Source organism: Falco biarmicus, chromosome 20, assembly GCF_023638135.1.
Source record: "Falco biarmicus isolate bFalBia1 chromosome 20, bFalBia1.pri, whole genome shotgun sequence".
Lineage (NCBI taxonomy): Eukaryota > Metazoa > Chordata > Aves > Falconiformes > Falconidae > Falco > Falco biarmicus.
Window position 1 is genome coordinate 40,575 of NC_079307.1, and position 23,078 is coordinate 63,652.

General features: G+C 52.2%; 4 protein-coding genes across 19 annotated transcripts in view; 2 read left to right on the top strand and 2 right to left on the bottom strand.

Moving 5' to 3' along the window:
• Window positions 1-10,780, bottom strand: FAM118B (family with sequence similarity 118 member B). Of its 2 annotated transcripts, XM_056322675.1 has the most exons (9): window positions 10,687-10,780; window positions 10,282-10,327; window positions 6,073-6,150; window positions 3,699-3,951; window positions 3,089-3,316; window positions 1,696-1,824; window positions 1,068-1,353; window positions 486-545; window positions 1-371 (listed from the first exon to the last, which is right to left on the bottom strand). In XM_056322675.1, the coding sequence occupies exons 3-9, from the start codon at window positions 6,141-6,143 to the stop codon at window positions 358-360; spliced, it is 1,041 nt and encodes a 346-aa protein (XP_056178650.1). In that variant the 5' UTR covers window positions 6,144-6,150; window positions 10,282-10,327; window positions 10,687-10,780; the 3' UTR covers window positions 1-357. The 2 variants fall into 2 exon arrangements, with proteins under 2 accessions (XP_056178650.1, XP_056178649.1); XM_056322674.1 differs by lacking the exons at window positions 10,282-10,327; window positions 10,687-10,780 and adding an exon at window positions 8,712-8,803.
• Window positions 9,916-14,305, bottom strand: LOC130141641 (cryptochrome-2-like). 9 transcript variants are annotated; one of them, XR_008819104.1, is made up of 11 exons: window positions 14,049-14,305; window positions 13,571-13,962; window positions 13,303-13,457; window positions 13,073-13,213; window positions 12,781-12,951; window positions 12,556-12,696; window positions 12,322-12,473; window positions 11,340-12,251; window positions 11,031-11,195; window positions 10,282-10,327; window positions 9,916-10,207 (listed from the first exon to the last, which is right to left on the bottom strand). XR_008819104.1 is itself a non-coding variant. In XM_056322667.1 (9 exons), the coding sequence occupies exons 1-9, from the start codon at window positions 14,252-14,254 to the stop codon at window positions 11,729-11,731; spliced, it is 1,800 nt and encodes a 599-aa protein (XP_056178642.1). In that variant the 5' UTR covers window positions 14,255-14,305. The 9 variants fall into 9 exon arrangements, 8 of the variants coding, with proteins under 8 accessions (XP_056178642.1, XP_056178641.1, XP_056178646.1 ...); XM_056322667.1 differs by lacking the exons at window positions 9,916-10,207; window positions 10,282-10,327; window positions 11,031-11,195 and having other exon boundaries at window positions 11,729-12,251; window positions 12,781-12,948; window positions 13,571-13,689; window positions 13,768-13,962; XM_056322666.1 differs by lacking the exons at window positions 9,916-10,207; window positions 10,282-10,327; window positions 11,031-11,195 and having other exon boundaries at window positions 11,729-12,251; window positions 13,571-13,689; window positions 13,768-13,962.
• On the top strand, window positions 10,865-17,355 carry TIRAP (TIR domain containing adaptor protein). 6 transcript variants are annotated; one of them, XM_056322682.1, is made up of 7 exons: window positions 10,865-10,967; window positions 11,420-11,526; window positions 14,795-14,881; window positions 15,345-15,412; window positions 15,710-15,763; window positions 16,056-16,664; window positions 16,818-17,355. In XM_056322682.1, exons 4-7 carry the CDS (start codon window positions 15,367-15,369, stop codon window positions 16,859-16,861), a joined length of 753 nt encoding a protein of 250 aa, XP_056178657.1. In that variant the 5' UTR covers window positions 10,865-10,967; window positions 11,420-11,526; window positions 14,795-14,881; window positions 15,345-15,366; the 3' UTR covers window positions 16,862-17,355. The 6 variants fall into 6 exon arrangements, with proteins under 6 accessions (XP_056178657.1, XP_056178653.1, XP_056178655.1 ...); XM_056322678.1 differs by lacking the exon at window positions 10,865-10,967 and adding an exon at window positions 11,143-11,279; XM_056322680.1 differs by lacking the exon at window positions 10,865-10,967 and adding an exon at window positions 11,161-11,299.
• DCPS (decapping enzyme, scavenger) overlaps window positions 17,051-23,078 on the top strand; it is a 17,717-nt gene continuing 11,689 nt past the window's right edge. The window contains exons 1-2 of one of the 2 annotated variants that reach the window (XM_056322677.1): window positions 17,051-17,186; window positions 19,111-19,279. In XM_056322677.1, the coding sequence (XP_056178652.1) occupies window positions 17,133-17,186; window positions 19,111-19,279 (223 nt within the window). In that variant the 5' untranslated portion in view covers window positions 17,051-17,132. Of the gene's footprint in view, window positions 17,187-17,600; window positions 17,803-19,110; window positions 19,280-23,078 lie in introns of those variants that run through there. The other variant, XM_056322676.1, reaches the window with a different exon arrangement.

The following is a 23,078-nucleotide window of genomic DNA, read 5'->3' on the forward strand; positions in this document are numbered from 1 at the left end:
TTTCTTTTTTTTTTTTTAATTGAAAGTACAGAATACAAAAGCACTAGGTATGAAATGAGACGAGGCTGCAGCTCCTTTGGGGAGACCATGTTCCCCAGGTGTGTGCAGCCTCAATAAAAAGACAATTACTACGTTAAACCAGGTTTCTGACCGAGGAGGCTCTGCCCTGGCCTCTGTTCCATGCCTGAAGTGTCCTGGCTCCGTGTGTGCTGGCGGCAGCTTGACAGCAGTGGCCTTCGCTTCTCCTCTAGGGTGGACTTAAAAACTGTGCAGGCCTCCCTGGGAGCTGCTGGCTCTGGCTTAGGCCCGTCCTAGGGAGTCCCCTGCCACGGCCCAGGTCCTGGGCAAGGCTGGTGCTCAAGTGCTGCATCCTGCCGGAAAACAAAGGCTCTGCAAAACTTGCCCCAGAGGCTGCCAGGCTCCCGGGGAGCCATACAGACGCTAGAAAGGGCAAAGCCTCCTCTCTTGGCTCGGGAGGGTCTTACCCTTTATCTCGGTGTGGGCAGCAGCAGAGCCGTTCAGCTGTTGTCCCTCCTTAGGCACACCTAGGAGAGAGCAATGGACCAGGTGGGAAGGCAACCCTGAGGTGACTGCACAGACACGGGGAGCCCCTGCATGAACAGCAAGTGCTGTTCCCCATTTTTATGAGCTATTAGTATGATCTCTTGTACATTAAGATACTGGCTCAGGCTGAGTAGCAGGAAGGTCAGTGAGACTGAAATGCCCTTTCACTAGAAAGCAAATAAACAACTGCAGCTCCACATGAAAAGTACAGTTTGCATGCGTGGGAAGCAGCAGAGCTGTTTAAACTGTAAGAACATACAGTGGTTTCATAAAAACAAGCCTCAATAAATCCAGCTACACTTGCAGACAGTTTCTCTTGGGGGTGGGGGCAGGAAGCTTATGGAATAACACAGCACAGAGAATGGGAGCTGTTAACAGTCTACGCTCCAAAGTCCATGGGGACAGTCAGAAACTGTGCTGTCATATGACAGGATGCCCGAGGTAAGCGCAGAGATAGTGGGTATATGCAGCGAGCCATCCCACGCAGCCCGGAACCCCTGTACCTGTTCGACCCCGCATGGCAATCTCGCTCGTCAGCCTCTCAAAGTACTCAGGCAAGTCTGCGTATTCATCTCCATAGGAAATCACTTTAATCCCTTTGTCCAGCATGTTCTCACGGAGCTTCTTGAACTCATCCACATCTCCCCTCCGTACGAGCATGAAATGCTCCAGGTCTGACTTGTGCTTCACAGCCTCTAGAAACAGGGCCTGAAACGTGGTGTCATCAACAGTCCAACCACAGCCCAAGAACAGGAATGACTTATTTTCATACAGCTTCTGAATCTCTCGCTTTAAAAAAGGGAAAGATGTTCTTAGTCAGGGCAAGTTTTACCTTCACACGGCACAAGAGACAGCATCTGCCTTATTGCTGATGAGGCTCTTTCTGCAGGAGTGCTGTCGTTTGATCATCCCCAACACAAACGTGGTGAGGCTTAGTGGGTTAGAGAATCCATCCCTCATATTTCACAAAATCAAGGACTCTCCCACCACCCTGCACAGAGCTCAGTCTTTAAACTCAGCTGAGTCTACGCCTGGTTAACCTATGGGCTTGCCAGGGAAGCGGGAGATGTATATACATAATGTACGGGACCCCAAAGTACATGCTGCAGAGAGAATGCAGGGCTGCCTCACCATAACCTCTGTGTTGCGCAGCACATTCTGGTATCCAGCTGGGTGGAGCACGATGCCACTGGGGTTGGTGTAAACGCCATGGATGTGCAGGACGCTCAGCTTCCTCTTCTCTTGTGCCCACTCCAATACCTGCGCAAAACAAACCCCTCCGGAAATGTTAGGGAGTGCATCATGTTAGCTTCCACGGCGCTGTTAAAAATACCATTTTGGGGAAGCATTTCAAAGAGCAGCTTCTTCCTCATCTCCTCAAGAGGTCACGAGTCCATCAGCCTCAACATCACAGCCTATGACGCGTGTTTGGGCCAACACTTCAGCTGAACAGCAAATGTGATGGGAAGAGACTGGATTGATACACCCAACTCAGCAGAAAAAGGGGGAAATTCTGAAAATACTGTCAGCATGCCTCTCAGGCCTACAGAGTTTTATTTCTTGGCCCTTCTAGGCTCTGAGAAGCTCAGAGGGAGCTCAACAGCTGACCTTCATTTCAGAAAGCCACTTCCAAGGCTCTCAGGTTACTCCTGCAGACCTTAGCTTGTTTAAGCTTGCAATAATTAGAACGCTTATTTGTAACACTGTAAGTACTTCCAGCCATGTAGATTAAGAGGTCATGCAGGAAACATGAAGCACAGAAATGAGCCTGAATGGAAAGAGACCAAGTGCTGCACAGCACCTACATGTGGCGTGTGTTTAACAAAGCAAACAGAAAGACAAGACACTTTCCACCAGTAAGGCCCATGATGGAAAGATGAGGCGGGCAGGTGGCGAAGAGCTCAGGGTTTCACAGACTGATTTTCTGCCTAACTGGGGCAGAAGGAGGGAACCTTGCATGAAGCGAGCAGCTACAAATCCGAGAGCATGGCAGAAGAAGCCGGAGCACGTGAGTAACCCAGCAGGAGCCATCCAGCCATTTCAGAAAGAGGACGCGGCGCTAATGGGAAGCCTTGAAGGCTACAGCCCCAAAAACACTCTGCCACAAAAAGCATTCCGCAGCACGTTACAAAAATAGAAAGATCAGCTTGGTGTCTCGCACAGAGCTTCCCGTGTCGCCCATGTCGGTTAGAACATCGACCCAAGCCTTATGTGGAAGCGAGGCTTGCGGTACTTCAGCAAGGCCAAGGCAGAAGTTTCAAGGACAGAGATCAAAGAAATGCCAGGCTTAAGGGCTCCTCCTGAGCAATGGATGCCAGCCAGCAAGCACAGCATTTCAGAAACGAGTGTTTGTCTTCATTCCTCTGCTCACTGCCCCAAATGGTCAGAGCCTCTGCTTGGAGCTTGTCTAACATCACTTAAACTACTATGAACAGTACAATCCCCTTACACGGGTATGAGGGCACATCCTGCAGCTGCTGCTGTCCCAGCTCAGCCCTGACAAAAAAATATCATCATCGTTTACCTTCTTTTCATCAGTCAGGTCAAGAGACTCCAGATGCTTCCCTTGGTGTGCTGCGTACAGTTCCAGCAGGTTATCAAAGTTTGTGGTTAACACAAGTGCCCCGTTTTCCATTAAGTGAAGCACGGACTGAAGCAGCTGCTTCCCAGAATCTTCCATTTTAGATTCCAGGTCATCAAACACCTCGTATAAACAGTCTTTGAAAAAGGTTGAGCGAACATTGCTTGTGCGCTGAGAAGGGGAGACAGATTAAGATCAGAGCCTGGCTTCTTTTAACACCTCATGCCAAATGACTTGATGAAAAACTACCCACATATTTCTCGAAGACCTCTGCAAAGACTACAGGTCCTTGCAAGGCAAACACAGAGCACTTACTGCTTTGGGGTGGGTACTCCCCCGCAGCGTGCTCTGAGGGAAATACCCCAAACGTAGTCTCCACGGCAGTTATTTCTCGGGAACCTGGCACAGTAACTGCACTTGTGGTTCCTCATAGACAGGAATTGTTGGAGATGGGGGCACGCAGGAGAACCAAATCTGGCTATTTCCAAAAGCCAAATCCTATGCTCAGGGTGGGGTACCGAATATTTACGTACAGTGCTACAAGCACACTCACCGGAGACAGCTTCTGGATAAGGTCGTGGGCGACATGAACCAAGTTTTTGTCTTCATGGAGACACTTTTGAAACCGTTTGCTCTCTTCATCTTCAAGGAGATCAAAGTCAATAGCAGCATCCAGGAGGGCCTGGATTAACCCCTTCCAAGACTTCAGCGCTGGGACCTGGGGAGCAACTGCTGCACTAATTCCTGTCCCAATCACCAGCACAAGTTCCTGAGGCTTCTTAGTTTTGAGGCTTGGCAACAGCTTCCTGCAAGAGGAGAAAGTAGCACAGCTGGTACCATCATAGACGGAAGGCCGTCTCCAATCGTGGAACATGCAGACCGAGGACAGGGGAGGTACCCTCTGCCTAAATTTTCAATCAACATGCCCATTAGGGTCCTCTGATAAACAGAGGATTAGAGGAACAGCTTAGTATCCCTTAAAGACAGCACACAGCTCCACAGATCAACATCACAAATGCCCACAATTACAAGATGTATAATTACAACATATTTGGCAATTGAGTTTGTTACCAAGATGGTTACTGGGGAAGTCAAAACTGCCCCGAAATACTTCTGAAGCAAAGCTAATACAATTAAAATTTGGAATATGGGAGATCTTGGTAATAATAGCTGCCTGGAAGCTAACAAAAAGGCTGGAGACAGTGGAAGAGGTGTGGTGAGTAATTATGGAATATGTTATCAATGGCTGTAGAGACACATACATAGTATTTTATGTACCGAGACAAACCATGCATCAGATCCCCACGCGGGAGGTCAATACAACCGTGACTGTACCTGCTTTAAGTAAGGTACTAAACAGGGGCCTGAAGGCAGCAGCCCCATTTACCTCAGCACAAAAGGAATGAAGTCGAGGCTTCCTCCCAGCTCTGCCCAGGAGAGGACCTTCCCACCTCCTGGCCCCTCTTTGCCGAGAAGACCCCTCAGCAGGACACTGCTGTGCCAGAAATCCCTTCCCCATTACACTTGCAATGTTAGCGGCATGCTCAAGGCCAATCTTTTGGAATTCCAGACGATATGAAGAGTCTCATGAAAGAGCTGTGGGGCTGTATTCTCCCTTGCTCCTCCTCTCTTCCTTATTTTCCTAGCTTTACACTTGCAGAGTGCTTTTAAATCTGATGTTTATTATTGATCAAGTAGATGTGCTTCTCCTCATCATGCCTTGCCTGGTGTCAAGCTGCTTTTCTGAAGCAGGGGACCAGCTGCAGCTTCCCAGAGGATCGAAGCAGCAGCCCAGGGAGGCAGGTCATTTGGAAGGAATGTTTTTTATCTGCAAACACGTGATATTTAGCGAGAAGGGGAAAGGAAACTAACACCACACAGATGGAGCTTTGCCTTCCCTCTGCTACTGCCTACGAAAACAGACAAGTTAACCCTTTTCTTGAGAAGGTCTTCACTGTTAGTGATGATAAATGAGTTTTAATTTTGGGATTGCGAGCCTCAGACAATATATTAGTATTCATGCTAATAAGCTAGTATAAAAACACAACCAGAAACCCAGGGACCGAAATCCAAAATAATACCAAATACTCAATCTTAACGTCGTACGCCACATGTCTGAAAGGGGCATTCTGTTCCTATGCTGATAAATACACCTGGTTTCTACCCTGATATCCTGAGCAAGGAAAAAAAATATCTCCCAGTCTCTTTTCTGCTCATTCCACACACACTGGATCAAACTTGAGACTAGAGTTCCTTCACAGAAAATATGCTCCAGCCCTGCGTAACTCATAAGCAAGTCAGATTGGTGGAAGACAACTCCCTAGATGAATTAGCTGCTTGTTTGCAGATGATGATGCCTTAACTTCTGAGCCCGAAGCAGCCACAGTACCAATCCTGGCTGGAAGAAGTGCAGGTTATGCCTCAGCTTTGCATCATGCTCCGGTCCCCACTTGGACAACTGTAAGATGACCTACTTATTAGTATGAGCCTCCAGAGTAGCACTATTTAGCCTTTGCATGCAGCAAAATCATACTAATTAGTGTAATTGCATATCCTCCCAGGAACTGCTGTCCAACTCAAGTGAAGAAGCATGACCACCACATCTGACATGACCCTATGCATGGACAGGACCCAAGCTAAAATCGTGGAGACAGTACAGTAAAAAACAGCTTTCTGTGCAACCATGCACCCTGGCTTAGGGGTTAAAAAAAACCCCAGCAGCAAAGTACATTCTGGGCATTAAGGCTTGTGTTCCACAAACTGCAGGAAAACACAGGGCACAGCTAGAGACAGCCCGCTTTTCTTGGATCAGCAACTGAAACAAGTGCTGGGGCTTGGTGCCAAGCATCATGCTCTTTAAAGAACAATGCAAGGTTACGGAAAAAGCTCTTATTAGAAAAAATTCACTGGAGTATAATTAAATTTACCTGGGCTTTTTTGCAGGTGGCATTCCATCTTCCAACAATGTTTCTTTACCCAAGCTCACCGTAGAAGCCATCCAGTTTCTATAGTAGACAAATCACCACAAGCAAAGTCACTACATACATACAATATGACGTGGAACAGACCACAGGTTTTTGTTGAGCCAGCTTTTCACTGGCGGATAAATACTGGCTTCTGTTATCTTTATGAGATCACCTTCGGGCCAAGAATTGCACTTTTTTGTTTCTGAACTTTGCCCCGCGACTCTCATCCGCTTCCTTAACCTCCTTTACAACGAAGCTCAATAAAATTGTAGGGCTGTTTTGTCCAACTGGGATGCAATCATCACTGGCAGACCACTGGGTTGCCAGACCCTTCACTTCACCTCAGCTGTTCATCTTTGCCTGAGAGCCGGTACCTTGGAGCAGGCGCTCCCCGCTTCCAAGGCAATGGTGCCCGTTAACAAACCTGCTGCTTAGGAAACAACGGGAAGGAAGAAAGACAAAAAGATTTTTGTTGGCTTAAAAGCCACCGAAAGCTTTTCATTCTCCGGTGATGAGAGAAGGATTAACCAGCCTGCCATACATCTACAGGCAGTGGGATATGACCTTAAGGCCCACAGAAAGGAAGTTGTCTGAGAACTCTTTCAACAGCCCATGACATAAAATACAAAAGGTCTGCCAGCATACAGTCCTCTCCCACTCTGCTCCTCCAAAAATAAGACTACTAAAAGGGAAAGTAAGCAGACAAAACTGTTTACCCTTGTCCATTTTTTTTCCTTGCTGATTGTAATGAAAAGCCCAACAAAAATTATGGTTAGGTGGGCTTTTGCCAAAAGGAAATGCTGTGTAAGAGCTGCTGGCCCAAAATCACAGGCTTTTTACAGGTTTCGCAGCCTCTGTGAGATCTGAGCGTTTGTCCTACAAATGAGATGCTTGTGCTTGCTTCACTGCAGTACAACAGCAGCACTGACAGGCGATACGCAGGGCAACTCTTTGCAGGTAGGAAACCCCAGCTGCACAGGCTGCAAACGCATGCAGGGATCATTTAAAAAATCATCCCCGTAAATCTCAGTAACTGTCATCTTTCAGTGCTGGATGATGAAAGCAGGGAACATCGACTGTCGCAGACGCTCAGATGTGGTATGTTTGCCAGCCTGTCATTTCTGAACAGTTCCGAGAACTTTGTAATTACAATAATAATATATAATTATAAAAATAATATAATAATATTATAACATCTCAGAGAGCTGGTCTTCATAACCTGCCTCCCGAAACACCACTCAGCATATGCCTATCACCTCAGATAATCACATTTTTAATTTTACTGTAGAGACCAGATTTCGGGTAATAGTTTCAAATGCATTTAACAAGTGAGGAACCAAGCTCCAGCTGACTGCTTGCACCTCCTGGTTTTCCACCCTCTGTGCTTGCAAGGCTGAGGTTTCTCCACCACACACCCTTTTGCACATTGTACCCTGTGTTTTTCCAACGCACCATCAAGCCTGAGAGCACTCTGGTGCTGTTCTGACAACGAACCTCTGCAGCCTCATGCCCCCTGAACACCTGCAACTGCCAGGCCCCGCGCTGAACCATTTTGGGGAGTTAAACAGCCAGAAAAAACACCCGCTCTGAAGCGGTGACTCTCAGGGAGGCAGGAGGACCTGCAGGACACATGATCAGTCAGGCAGTAACATCAAACTTGCCTTGAGTGAATACAGCCAAGCACAGCCAGGATGGGAAACATTAAGCGGGGAAAAAAAACCTTCTTTTTTTTCTTTCCAGTAGGGCAAGATCTCTCATTTTGGATTAGCTGATTATCCTGGAAGAACAGGCTGCTTCCACAAAGCCAGCCAGATTTTAATTAATGGTGCAAAGACACTTTAGACGAGCTAGGGACTAAAGCACATAGCCTTTGTTAACTGGAATATTAAGAAGTTCGTGTAAAGCAACATGCTGAACTACCGCTGCTGTCAAGGTCTGCTGTTGCCCCCCTCCAAGGCAGCATACCTAAAAGCCGAAGTTAAAACATTCCCCACTTTCTAGACTGGCTTAGTTTATGGATATATTTTAAGTTATATTAGCTTTACATTGTGAATTATCAGTAAGTCTCAAATATCAAGCCTGTTTATAAACTCCTACCTAGGTCTTCCCGTTTTGCTTGCTCACCTGCCTGAGCACTGCTTCTATTTCACTCCATTTTTAAGTGCCTTTAAAGCACTAACAACATTTCAAAAGTCATTCTCAACTTAGGAAAAAAACCCTTTCATAATTAGAGTTACCAAAACATGGCTTTCTAATACCATGAACTTCAACTTTTATTTCTATTTAATCCAAATAGCCACAACAGAAAAAAAAAGAAATCAGAAATAATGACTAGTTGTCTTCTGTCTCCAAAAAAAGTCTTATTTCTCTAAGTCTTGGAGACTCAGACAAGAAATGTGAACCTCCAGACCTTAGACCTGGGGAGAAGCTCTGCTCTCCAGGGGGACAAATCATGCTGGCACAGCTGAGGTAACCGAAATTAAGCAGCATCACTTCAGAGCGTGGCACCACAGCTGCAGGGCAAAATGTACCTAGAAGACAGTACCTGACCGTTCTGTGACCACAGGTGCCACGAAGGAGAGAAAGCAATGGGCACTTACAAGATAAGAAGCGTCTCTCCAGCCATGCTCCTCGAGATGTCAGGAACTTTCCAGCTATTTAGACTACATGGAGTCGGAGAGAGAGTAAACATCAAATTCCGTGGGTTCTTGGCTCAGCTGCCCTGTTCCCTTGCACAGCGTTGTCCCTCACCACCTTTATTAACAGCACTAAGCTTCCCTGTCACAGCATTGTCTTTCGTCACCTTTATTAACAGTGCTAAGCTTACAGAGTCCCTGCATAGGTTTGTGGTGTTCTCCTTTGCCATCCACACCAAAGAAATCAGTTAATTTATCCTAAAGCCTTTAGGATACAGATTTCAGCAAGGAACCATTATCTTTAAATGATACCCAAGCCACCAACACTGAATAAACCCAACCACAACAATTCTGTATGCAATATAAGGGAGACAATCCAGCTGCAAAAATGCCTGAAACACAAAGATACGTCCCAGATAAAACCAAATGCCTAAACAAAGCATGTGTCAAATTAACGCTGACACACAGAGCATGTGTTTACAAAAACCTTGCCATAATTCTATGAAACACGGCTGTGCCATTCAGTCAACAAGAGATCCCAGCCTGCAGAACCAACCCAGGAAATTAATGAGACATTTTCTCCCATTAACTCATCACCAAGGGAGATGGGGAAGTCACTGTGGACACCCTTGTCTCCATGCTCAGCAGCTAATACACAAGTAAAGCTACACCTGCATGCTAGATCTGAACATTTAAAGTTTAAGCAAAGTACAAACTGTGTGCTTGCTGCTCAGTGCTCAAAGAGGGGCTTCTCTGGAACGCCCCTTCAAATTATATAAAGAAGCAAGTACCGATTCATTGCTCATCTATTATTTTTAGCTTCTTTGGGTGCTGAGACCGCCAGTGAGGGCGTAATTCAGATCTCCTTTTAAAATTGTGTGGATTTAAGATGTTGGAATAAGACAAACATTGTGTTATAGTTTAAAACCTGCTATGTTTCAGCTAAAAGAATCTGAAAGGACATTTATGAGCTGTCCCTGGCTGATTCCCAAGTTCTGTCCCTCCATGTGGGAGCTGGAATTGGAGCAGGCCCCCATTGCTTGTCCAAAACTGTCCTAGAAAGGGACGGCTCTCAGAGATAATGGGGACCAGCAGCGTGAGGAAAACGAGCCCCACTTCTGTTCACACTGATGTTACAAACACAAGATTCAGTCTCCTTGGATGCCCGTTAAAATACATCAGAGGTTTTTATTTAATGTTGAGATTCTCCATGTGCTTCGGGCTCCCACCAGCTTCATGAAGAATATGCGGGAGTGACCCAGTGAAGCCTGAAAGAGGTTTGTATCCCCAAAAAACTGACACAGGAGCCTGCATCGTCTGACAGGCGCCAGGCCGATGCGGTCAGACGCAGGCTTGCTTTGCTCTGCCTGATTTAAACCCCAGCAGATGAGGATGCGGGACAGCCCTTGAGCAGGCACTTCTGCATGCAGGGCTGCCTTTCCACCGTTTCCAGGGTGTTTCTGGAAAGCAAACCGGGAGCTGCTGGGGGAGGGGATTCACACCTCCAGGGATGCCCGGCGCTTCCAGGCCTTACCTTTCCTCTCTGCTGCGCCCTCTCCTCGCCCCCTCTCACGCTAAACCTGAGGGAAAAGCAAGAACACGGTATCTCAGCAGGCAGGGAAGAGGCCGAGGCTCCTTCATAGGGATGGGAAAACGTCCAAAAAGACAGCTTTTAGAGGGCGACGGCGCGGGGGCGGCCGGCAGAGCGGCGCCGCTGAGGTGAGGCTGGGCCCTAGTGGCCCCCGCCATGAGGCGGCCGCCCCCCGGTCCTCCGGCTGCCCCCCGGCCCCCCTCGGTGCCCGGACACCCCGCAGCCCGACCACGCGGGGAGGCCGCTGCCCGCCGCCCTCGGGGCTCCCCTCATGGCGGCCGCCTGCCCGCAGCGCAGGGGCCCGCCGTCGCCATGGCAACGCGCCCCCCGCTCCCGCCCAGCACGCACCTGGCGCCGCGCGCCCGGCCCCATGAGGAGACGCCCGGCCGCCGCGCCCCGCACAGGCACCTCGCGCCGCGCCCCGCCCCCTGGCGCGGCGGCGGGAAGGGATTGGACCGCCCCCCTCCGCTTCGCCTTTCCATTGGCTCGCAGCGGAAGGGGCGGGACTTTCGCGGGTCCGCCGGAGGGAGACGAAGCGCTCGCACGAGAATTCACTTGCGTTCTCGCGATGCTTCGTGAAGCTATAAAAGTCTCGAGCGCATGCGCCTGCTAGTCGCGGTCTGCTGGCGGTGAGGAGAGCCGTGGTGGGGCTGCCTGAGGGGTCGCGGCGTGGCAGGCCGGGGCTCGGTTACCCTCTGTTGGGTGGGCTTCGTAGGCCTGTGGCTTGTTACTCCTTATGTGGCTTCCTTCCGCGAGCTGCTTTCTTTGGATTCGCGTCTGTGTGACAGTCTCTGCAGCCCCTGAGGTGGCAACAGCAGTGCTTGGCCTTGGCTGACCGCTGTAATGCTTCCAGGCATCTGTGCAAAGGAGTTTGGTGTGTTTAGAGCTTTTCAGGAAGAGAAGCTGTTTGCTGGCCTCCAGGGTTGCTTTGTATTAGCGCCGTAAGTGAAGAGTGCTAATGGTGGGTGTATTTAGAGACAAAAGTAGCTTTATTTTCTCACCTGAGCACCTTTCTGGGGCTGGCTTTGACCCTGCCTTGCACTCACCGTATCCTCAACCCGTTTCCTAATGCTTTCTGCAGGCAATCAAGCAAGCTGCCAGCTTCCCTGCGATGACCAGCCTGGTGACGCTGTAGCTGGAATGTGCTTGTGCTGCCAGGGGATTTCAGCGTGGTGCTGGTGGGTCAAGGTGTGTTCAGAATCGAGCTGTGCTTTCTTAACTACTCTACTTCCTTTAATAACGGTAATATTACAGCTAAGGCAGGGGTGGAGGTGGATCCAGTGGGGTGTTGCCCCTCAGGGACAGATTTGCGGGGTGGTGTTCACCCTCTGGGGCATGGTCTGGAAGCTCAGGGGTTTTCAGGTGGGGTTGGTTCAGATGGGTGGGTGACTTAACCTTTTTTGGGGCATGTGCTTGGGGTGGGAGTTGATTTTTGGGGTGGTGGCAGCAGCCAAGTTGCCAGTCTCAGGCTGGGAGAGGGGAAGGGATTAATGCAAGGTGGCTGAGCAAAATGGGTCAAAACAGGACAAGTAGTGCATGATCCATAACTAACAACTGCCTGGACGTCCTTGTGGGGCTCACTGCCCCTTGGCCTTGGGCTTTTTCCTTTGTGATTCGGCCACTGAGGGACCAGCCAGTGGCTCTCGCTTGGTGCCTGGGGGAGAGAAAGGCAGCTGGGGTGGCAGCTGGATGTGAAGTGAGCTTGGTGCCTCACGGGGGATTTGTTACCTTTCCGAGCATGGGCCAACTTCATGCGCCCCAGGTTCCTCTTGCTCGCCACCCCATGCTCCACGATGGGCTGGGGGTAGTGGGTGCCCACCAAGCAGCCTGCCCTCTCTTGCACGGCCCGCGGTGCTTTCCAGGGCTCATAAATGTACTCAGCAGGGAAATCCTTGAGAATGGGGACATATTTTCTACGGCAAGGGGTTAAAGCCACCAGGGAGGCCGTGTCCCATTTCACATTGCTCTGGGTTTCACGCCTACCGAATGTACGCCCCGTCCCGGTCTGTCTTCTTGCCAAAGGCAACAGGTGAGTAGACACGGAAATACTGGTGGAAGAAGGCACTGCCTGACAGCCACAGCCAGTTGCCAGCATTGAGGGACCAGTCAGCATCCAGCAAGAGCTCCTCAAAGACCTGTGGGACATCACAGTAGTGTGGGGACAGGGTCCCCAAGAGCCTGATGGGTGCTGGTGGGTGTTGGGGAAGATCTCCTGACCTTCAGCCCTTCTTCCCAGGAGACCCAGAGGTCCCCACGGGTGAGGAAGCAGGCAACAGCGTGCCGAGCGAGGTGGTGGATCCAGCCCTCGGTGCGCAGTTGGGTCATGATGGCATCGATGAAGGGGTAGCCTGTCTGGCCCTGGTGTGGGGTGTTGGAGTTAAATGGGGCAGGGGGACACTTTTAGGGGGTCAGAGGACTAAGGGTTATCCCTGATGGAAATACCTCCCTCCAGGCGTGGAGGTGCTGTGGATTATTGTCCCAGTCGACCTGCAGGCAGACAGGGTTGCCAGCCATCCGGTCGAAATTGGGGATGCTGGCGCCAGCTGTGTAGAAAAACTCCCTCCAGAGGAGCTGCCCATGCAAGGAGGTGGGGGGCTGGGAGTGCTCCTGCTGCTGGCAAAGGCAGGATCAGCCCCTCTGGGTGGGCTGGTCCCTGTTTTCTCCAGCCCTCCACCTCTTCTGCCAGGTTTCTCTGGCTTACCCTCTGCCTCCCACCCCAAAAATGCTGCCTCACCCCTTGGTAGACCTGGTCCAGCCGCCACCAGAAGGTGCGGACCGACAAGCAGCCAAATTTGAGGTAGGGGCTGAGGACAGTGGTGCTGGGGCTCAGTGAGGTGGGCGCTGTCCTGGGCTTTTGGAAGCTGCACACCCAGGCCTGGATGGGGGACACACATTGGCGTCATGTTTTGGGATGGGGGAGATAAAGCAGCCCCCAAATGTGGGTGGTGGCTGCTGAGCACTGACCGTCCTCTCCATGAGTGCATCGAGCCGGGTGAGTGCTGCTGTCTCCCCGCCGGGGTAGAGGTGAGGACCCACATTGGTGGGGTCCTGGCCCAGCTCCTCCAAGTTGGGGACCCCATAGTCGGTGTCATGGCTGGCCTGGCATGGGGTGTGGCAGCCTGGGGCACAGAGTACAGTGGGGGTGTGATGGCCATCACTCTGCTCCAGGGTGAACAGGGAGATGCTGACCCAGCTTTGTGCTCTACCCACCCCAGGTCCACCCCATGCTCACCCTGGAGATGCTCCTGCGTGAGTGCTGGGGCTGGCTTCTCTGGGGGTCCAAGGGTTGCCAGGAGGCTCTGAAGGCGCTTGTAGGTCAGGGGGGCTTTGCCCTTGTTCAGGGCAAGGACTCTGGGGTGGGAGAGGGAGAGACGGGCTTGGCACTGGGGCTGGATCTCACATCCCCAAAAGACAGCACCAGGCACCCACCTCTCAGTGTCATAGAGGGTGTGGGACACCTCCTGGATCACCTCCACACCATGCTGTGCTGCCAGCTTGGCCACGGTGGCATCACGCTGGCGGGCGGAGGGTTCAGTGTCCACCTCGAAGGTCAACAGTGTTGTCCCCCAGGCGTGGAAGAGACTGGGAAACACCTCCTCTGGGCAGCCCCGCACCACGAACAGCCTGCCGGGGAGCTGGGTGGGCACAAAGCCCCTTGAGACACCCACACACCCCCCCCCAAATTCCTCGGGGGTGGCACCGGGACTCACCTGGAGCCGATTTTCTGCAGGCTTCCATCCAAGTCCCGCAGGGCATCGAGGAGGAACCGCTGGGCATTGGTGCCTGCCTGGCTGTTGGAGGGGTTGAGGATGAAGAGGGGGTGGAGGCAGCAGCAATCAGTGGCAGCTGCCAGCAGTGCTGGGTTGTCGTGCAGCCGGAGACCCTTCCGAAACCAGTGGATGGAGCTGTGCTGCATGGCTGGGAGGGGTCCTGGTGGGGTGTGACCTGGGAAAAAAGGGGAAAAAAACCCTGCCTTGTTTGGTAAATCTAACTTGTAAAATAAGCAGGAGCAGCAGAGATCGACCTATCTATGTCTGGTTATAAAACCAGGGGGAAACACGTCCGGGCTTGCTGGTGAGGGCTGGCCGTGGTGACGGCATCTGGCTGGTGGCGGATGTGGGTGGGAGGCCCTGGGGAGGGCTGGCTTCCCGGCCCGCAGGATCGCAGCTGACTTCCCCTGCCTGTGCTTCCGCAGGCCCAGGTGGACCCCAGGCCTGCTGGCCGCTGGGGGTCTTGGGCTGGGGCAGCAGGCAGCAGAGGGACGGGACAGTCCTCTGCTCTGTCCCTGGGGGAGTTGGTGGGTGCCCCCCGTCATTCCCTCCACCCTGGAGCTGCTCTGTTAGGAACAGCTCCTGGATGAGGAAGCTGTAACAATGGATCAGCCTCACCATTTACTGCAGATCCCATTAGGCTCCAGAGTGAATGTGCTGCATCCTGCCTCTCTTTTCCCACCTAGGTGATCCCGGAAGATTGATCTCCTCGCTGAACTCAGGAGCTGATGCATCCCCCTTTCCTGCTCCGATGCCGGACTCCTGCATCCCAGGTAGGCATCCCCCAAACTTTGCCCCGCACCGTTTACTGTCTGTGCTTGAGCTTTTTGCTATTACTAAGCGGTGGCTTGTTTGGGGAGTGTGGTTTCCGCAGGTGCACCAAGCCTCGCTGGCATTTTCTGCAGTCCTGTGCTGTTTTGCATTGGGGTAAAGGCTTCAGCGTGACTTAGGGTGTTTCATTTTGGAAGAGGTGATGCAAATAGTGGAAAAATGAGCCATGTTTGCTCCTGGGGCTTGTTTCCCCCATTGCTGCTCCTGGGTACCTGCAGGAAGGGCCTGGGCACCCCAAACCATGCTGGGAGCACAATGCTGAGGTGTGGGCATGGTGTGAGCTGGCAAGGGATGGGCAGGAATGCTGGAGTAGGCATCACTGCAGATGCATGGATCTGGGCATCACCCAAGCAGTGTTTGGTTTGCCAGTTGATCCCCAGTGATCCCTGCTTTTCCCCTCTACAGGGTCCTTTCACTGCTGCTGGGAATGAGGGACTTTCCTGGCCCTCAGTGCTCAGCCTCGCTTGCCACAGGTGTGTATCTCCAGTGGAGAGCTGGTAATGGGTAGCAAAAGTGCAGACAGGAGGGCTATTAGGCTGCTACTTCCAGCTCTACTTGAGGTCAGAACATGCTTTCCTGGCAAATTGTGGGGAGGCGGATGTGGAAAACCATGCTGGGGGTGATTTTGGGGCTGCAGGTGAGCATGCCAGAGCTGCATGTCCCTGGAGTAAACTGCTGAATTCCTGTGGCTGAGACTTGCCAAGGGATGGTTCCTGCTCTCCTAATCTCTTTTTTTTATCCCTTTTTTTTTTTTTTTCTTCTGCTGGCAGGAGAGATTTCACATCAGTGGTTGCAGCTGAGCAGCGCACTGCCCAGTATGGCTGGTGAGTCTGGACTTGGTTTGTGCTGGGGCAGATAAATCATTCAGCTCTGTCCCCTCCATCACCAGTATCCCCTCTGTGCCAAAACATGAGGGTGCCCACAGGCTGCTTGCCACAATGTGATAGCTGAGCTTTTAGGAGCTGGGGTGGTTTTTGGGGGTCAGGGTGAGATCCTGCTTGGCTCTTTCCATCTGGAGGTGTCCTGCTGAGCCAGTGATGCTGTGTAAGCCCCTTGGGAAGCCCATGGGGGTGCTGAGCCCCCCAAACCTCACTGCGGTCTCTTCTGACTACACAGGCTGGTTTAGGTGGCTCCTGCGCAAGCCCAAGCCCAGCTCAGTGGAGAGCAGCCTCAGCACCAGTCACTCTGCTTCATCCTCACTACCTTCTTCCTCCTCATCCTCTGCTGAGAGCTCCAGCTTTTCTTCCAGCATGAGCCTGTCCAGGTCCATCCGCCCATCACCCATGTCGGTGTTGGACATCAGCGCCTCAGGTAGCGCCCGGTGGGCCAAGAGCTATGATGTCTGCATCTGCCACAGTGAGGTGGACCTGGAGCTGGTGGAGGAGCTGGTCTCCTACCTGGAGAGTCAACCCGAAAGCTTCCGTTGCTTCCTCCAGCTGCGGGATGCAGCACCGGGAAGCGCGGTGGTGACGGAGCTGTGCGATGCTGTGCAAAACAGCCACTGCTGGGTCATGCTCATCACCCCCGGTTTCCTCCAGGACCCTTGGTGCAAGTACCAGATGCACCAGGCGTTGGCTGAAGCCCCACTGGCCAACGGGCGCACTATCCCGGTCTTGAAGGATGTGGATCGGAAGGATTATCCCAAGGAGCTGCGAAGCCTCTACTACATCTACATGGCACTGAAGGAGAACAGCTTCAGGCAGATCAGGGACACCATCATGCACTGTGAGTACGCCGTGGGATGCCAGCACGGGTTGATGCTGTATCACTCTGTTGGGGTGGAGCCCATGGGAAGGGACAGGATTCTGTAAATTTATTGAAATTGCTGATTTTATAGATTAATTAGTTGCTAACGGGGCTCGTTTGTTGCCTCTGCAGACCTCCAGGAGCTGTGCCGGAGCTCCACAAGCAGGACAGAGTAGTGCCAGGAGCCAGCAGCGGTGTCTCAGAGCTGCCACCACCGGATCTGGGTGCGGCCATGTCTTGATGGACCTTGGGGGACAAAGCTGAGCCCCTTGGACCAGACCTGGGAACCAAAGATGGGGAGATCCTCACACCCGTGGGGGTACGGTGGTGTGAAGCCTGCCGCATCCTGGTGATGTGACTGCTGTCCCAGTGGCCAGCACCCCCTCGGTGGGGACAGGACATCCTCCAGCAGGTCCTCGCTGCTGATCACACAAACACTAAACTCCGATGTTGGGTGGCACTGGAGGTCGTCGGAGCTTCTTACAGCGGCATTCCCCTGGGGTGAGGACCTGTCCTGGGGGGCTCTGACCCCGCTAGCGCTCCCAGTAAGCTGATGTGGTGCCTGCCTTCCGGTGCTGGGCAGGAAGAGGAGGGGCAGGCACTGGCGGTGTCTTTGCACGGGTTTGTTGGGACTATGAAAATGGAGAAGTTGTAATTTTGGTGGTGGGTTTCTTTGGGTGTGGTGTGTGTGTGTTTTCTTGTTTGTTTTAATCCCCTGGATTGTGTGGTGAGCAGGCCAGGAAGGAGCCCGGGGGCTGAGTGACCCCACATGGCGGGGGGGTGATCCCTGACCCGTGGGCCTCGCTGGGGAGGGGGCAGCAGGTTTTAGCCGGGACTGGTGTCGATCGCGACCCCTCCCCGTGGGGCTGGGGGCCGGGGAGCCCCGCCGAGCCGGCAGGGGGCGCTCCCTGCGCAGCGCCGCGCAGGCGCAGTGCGCAGGGGCGCGGGCGCGATGGCGGAGGGCCCGCGGCCGAAGAGGAAGCGGGAGGAGGAGGCGGAGGCCGGGACCGTGCCCCACGACGGGGCCGCCGCCGCCCCGTTCCCGCTGGCGGAGCTGCGTTTGCGGCGCGTGCTGCGGGAGTCGGCGCGGGACAAGGCCGTGTTCCTGCACGGGGAGGTACTGGGCGGGCGGGGGGGCGAGCGGGCCCGCCGCCGTGTCCCCGCGGAGGGGTTACCCCGCCCCGTGGAGGCCACGCCCCCGCTGCGGAGGCCACGCCCCTCTGGGCCGCATGGCGCGGCCCGGTTCGCCGTGGCCGGGGGTTCCCCGGTGTCCTCCGCTCCGCAGGGCTGCGGCCGAGCCCGGCCTTTCCGCAGTCCGCGCGGCGCGGCCCCACGCTCGCGTTTCCAGCCCGGTGCTGCCCAAAGCGGGCTGGGGGCGGTTGCTCCCTGGAAGCCTTATTGCAAGCCTCAGGTTGTGTTTTCTCGTTGGTATACCTGTTGCTTTTATCCCTGCGAGCTCTTTTTTCGTGCTTAGTAGGTAAAGTGGCGTTGAATTGCAAGCAAAATGCTAACTCTAGGGCTGTTAATAGGATAGGTTTGTCAATCAGGTGCCATAAAAGGGAAGTTTGTAATAACACTAAGTTTTATGGCCAGGGAGCCTGGCCATGGTGCTGGAACCATGTAGCCACCTTGGCTCCTGTCTCCGAGGTGTGCATCTGAGCAGGCAACGAGGACAGGGCAGTTTCAGGCTGCTGCTTTGCTCTCAGGGCAATGGGTTGATGGTCAGTAGGTGACTGAGCTGGGCACAGACCTGCCTGCTCTACCCTGGGACTGTGGCTGGGTTGGGAGCCCCGGGGGAACCCCTCTGTTCTCCCCAAGAGGTGTTCAGTGAGGCCTCGCCTGGGTCCTGTACTGACAGGAGTGACTTGGGGGTGTGCTCCACACCCTGCACCTACCAAAACCAGCATGCTCAGGCCATACCTGGATGTGGGTTGTGGTTCCTTGGAGCAAAGCAGCAGCGCTTGACCCAAAACAGTCAGGGAGCAAACTTGTGCCGTGATACTAACCCCTACACCTGCCTCTGCCGCCTTCCTGACCTCTCTGACTGCCTGGTCAGTGGCCCTGTGGCAACTTGCAGGTGTATCTCAGATGAAATCAGTGATGTGGGTTAGTGGGAACGAAGCTGTGGGTGCTGGGAGCATCTGGAGAGGTGCATGTGAGCTAGGAAGTTTTCCGCATCCTGTCCTCCTGCAAAAAACCCGCTTGTGTTCCCTGATAGGGAGCTTCAGGGCAAACATGCCTTTGTATTTTTGGACAGGTGCTGCCCAGTGGGTGACTGAGCTAGGAGTGGGTTTGTGCATGAAAATGTCGAGGCTGCAAGGTGTCTGCCATGGTCCCTAGGTGGAAGCGATCAGGTTCTGGCCTTGAACTCTCCACCCAGTGTTGGATCTGTGTTTGCCAGTGGCTTTATCTGTTCTTATTCCAGGTGACCAGTCCCTCTGGAGAGGGCACAGATGCTGTAGTCATCCTGGAAAAGACTCCCTTCCAGGAGGAGAAGGTACTGGACCTGCTGAAGAAGCACACAAAGCTGGAGCTGCAGATGCACAATGACATTTACAGCACATACCACCTCTATCCTCCCCCGGAGCTGAGCGGTGAGTGTTTTCAGCCTCGCATGGGGGGGTGTCCTAGGAGGGCTGCTTGCTCCACAGTTCAGCTGTGGACCAGTGGTCATAGCTGGAATGCTGGTCAGAGTGCTCCTGCTAGCTCTGGAGGGTAGGGTGCAGTGAGATAAGCAAATGCTGCTGGGGGACCTGATCACACCACCTTGGTTGTGGCTTGGCTGACAGCAGCCAACCTGGCTGAGGTGGGATCGGTGGGTTGTTGCTGCTCTGGAAGTGATGTATTACTCCTGAGGCTTCGGATCCTGCCTTGTTTCACCCCCTTTTCCCTGCACTTGTTGGACACCTAGCTTGACTGATGAGTAGCAGGCCATTAAATGCCCATAGTGTGATTACTTGTAATCATCTGCCTGTGCCTTGATTTAAAGATGAAGAAGACCTTATGGGTCTGACAGCTTTCCTTGTTGTTTGGGGTTTTTTTTCAGTTAACCTGGTATGATAGACTCTCCCCATATGGCTTATTTAAAAAACAGTCTCTGCAAAGCACACGTCAGCTGCATCTCTTTCCAGGGTGTAATCTCTCTCATGTGCTTTATTTTTGTTGCTTGGTGAGGGCAGACGTCTAGTATATTTGCAGAGGGGATTTAAATGTTGGTAATGCTGAATGCCTGGGGCAGGCGGGCACCTGGCCTCTGCCTTTCAGGCCTCGCCCTGTTGATTTCACGCATCCGTGTGTTGTGAAACCCTATTAATAACAAAGTATGACAAGGTCAGATGGACGGGGTGGATAGCTTCAGTGAAAGACTCATTCTGTGAGATGGATTCTTGTCACTGTGGAAAAGGTGTCCTGCAATTGCAGCGCACTCCAGCCACCGCTGGAAAGCAGGGCTGCTCTTTTGATAGGCTGGGCACTTCAGTTTAATGCTGGTATGTGTTTAAATTCTGGAAGTGCAGTGATTAATTACATGTTGACACTTCCATAAACATAATGGTAGCCAAATGGGTTTAACAAAGTCAAAATTAATCAGAGTGATAGCCTTAAGTAAGAAGTTGTTTCAGACCCAGTTTAAATTTTTGGGATGTTTGATGTGCCTTCCCAAAAATGTTCTTATTTTAACACTGTTTCCGTGGTATAGGAGGAAGCACCGTCTGGCTCTGGGAGCTTGGTAGTTGTGCAGAGCTCCTCTTACGCTGTTGAGGACTCAAAATCAGAGGTTTCAGCATTACAAAGCCACCTTTGTTCAAGGGCAGGAAAACACCACACCACCACAGTTGTTGCAAATGTGCCTTGCGTGGGAAGATGTTAAAGCTGTGCTTTCGTCGGCTGGAAAGACTCCTGCTTGGGTGCCGGCAGTGACTTGCAGCAATTCCCACGAGGTGGCATTGCAAGACTAAAATCCCTTGGGTCTCTGCAGCCGTCCTGGCATGTGACTGCCTCGTAGCCCTTTGCTGTGTAACTCCAGCATTACTCTGAGAGCAAAATTATTTTAAGATCTAGGCCAGGTGCAAATCCCCTTGCAGGGGTGAAAAGGCTGTTAAAGGGTTGTTGGTGTCCATCAGTGCTGTGCCAGGTCCTGCTTTTTCTGAGAGGCTGGAGCAAACCCAGGTGAACCTGGGTCTTCTCACGTCCTGTTTCTTGCCCTTTGTTAAACTAAATCCTTGCACGGGTTGTTTCTCTTCAGTGCTCCCTCTGTGCTGTGACTCTGCCCCGTGGAGCCATGCTGTTCATTTTGTGTATGGCTGGACCAAACCTGTGCTTTGACATGAGTGTGCGGTTCCTCTTGCAGGCTTGAATGGTGAAAAACCTTCTAGCTTCCTTCTGCTGAAGTTTATCTTTCTAATTACTTTTTAAATTGCCTTTAAAATATAGAGTTTTGCAGAAACATTACCCAGTGGTGCATCTTTGCTTCCCACTCCTCTCCTTGGCACTGCTGTGCTTGCTCTGGATGTTGGGCAGCCCCAAGCTGGAGACCAGGAGGAGGCTGCGGACACTGGTGCTGCTCTCCAGGTTCCCTGGCTCTGAGTGGTGAGCAAGGAGACTTCTTCCTTCTAAGCGATTCAGGACCAAATAGCTGTTTTTGCGGGCATGTTGCATGAGCCACTGGTGGGCAGTTGATCTAGAACCAGAGGAAGTGGTTGGGTGTGTCAGAGGGGAAGGAAATTGCTCTTTTGAGCTGAGTCACAGCCCAAGGAGGGAATCAACATGAGAAATGCTGCTCACAAACATAAAACAAAGGAGAAATTTCCTGAAAGGCTGCAGACAATGTCATGGCTTGTGGGAAGTCCCAGGATGTCGAGTGATTGTATAGAGACCCAGTGGGCCCTTGCATGAGGTGCATCTCAGCCTCTTGGTTGCAGGGTTAGAGAGATACAGGGTTTTATCTCCTGATGCTAGCAGGCTTACGTCTGGCTAACAGGATGCAGTGAAAGTGTTTTGCAAAAAAAGGTCTAAGCAGTTCCTCTGAAAAGTCCCAGGTTGTGGTGATGTGCAGAAGAGGAATTCACCCTGGGGATTTTGCAGTATCTTGGGCAGCTAAGCCCCTCCATGCTCAGCTGCTTTCTTTCTAAATGTAAGATAAATCTCCAGAGTGAGGAAATCATGACCGCAGGTGACTCATGACGTTGAGTGTGTTGATGTGTGAGTAGCTGCCTCCGGGTCCATCTGCTTTTTCAAAGCATGTTCGTTTCTGAATGCTGCCTTTGTGGTCCGAAGTCCCCGAGGGCTCTTCATTCAACTGGAGTGCCTTGATAGCTGAAAGTGGATATGGATATTTTTTTTTCACCCTCTCTCCGCCTCCTCACTTGAGTTGGATGCTCTTCCCTCCACGGAGTCAAGCTAACACAGGCCCTGTGTGATGAAAGCTTGTTTTGTCTTGGTGGTCCACTGCGAGGCTGGGCCAGTTGCTTTGTTTGCATAGTGAAGGCAGAGAAAGGGAGGCCAAAAGAAGCACATTACCTGAGCAAAGGACTTGCCCTCTGTCCTGTGAAGAGGAACTTCGCTCTGCTGCTGCTTAAAGATGAGATTTTCAGGGCTGGGAGCACACCAGTGTGGGGGTGTGTGAAGACAGTGCCAGTCAGAAAAAGGGCCTCATCTGTGTCTTGCTTGGCTCATCAGTTTCACTGGTCACCTGAAGAGATGTCAAGGCTAAAATGGGAAATAACATTTGCAAACCAGCTTAGTAATGGTCAGAGCTTGTCTGAAGGGTGACCCAAACCACCTGAATAAGAAGGAAATCTGTGAGTGAGCTTGTGAGGAGGAGCGGTGTCAGTGTGTGCCCTCTGACTGTAGCTGCTTTGCTGCTGGCCAAGGCAGGCATTTGTATTTAAGGCCAGGTGCTGGATGTTGCCTAGATTTAAGAGGCAGCTTATGCCTAGAGGTGTGAGATACTGGTGGAGGAAGCCCGAACTCTAGGACTCCCCATTGCAGGGAGAGCAAGGGCTGCTTTCATAGCAGGGGAAGGATTTTTTTCTGCTGCCAAAGGCTTGACTGCAAAAGCCAGATGGTTCGTTCAATCAATGCATTCCCTGGTAACATCCAGCTCCTGGTGGTGTTCACACCCGGTCGGTAAGGAGAGCTTGCTGTTTCCAGCAAAAAGCAGCCTCCTCGCCTCCTCCACACCAAAGATGTGCTGGTGTAATTTAAGGGCTCTTATCAGTCCTTTAAGGAGTCTTGTACTCACCGGGCACGGCTCATCCCTGTGTTGCAGGCTGAAGCTTATTAAAAAATGTTTAAAAACGAGCATATCGGGAGGAGCTCCAGCTTCATCCCTCTGACACAGGGTGGAGAAATTGTGGGAGAAATGGGAGAGTGTGGAAAGAAAGTGTTCAGTCA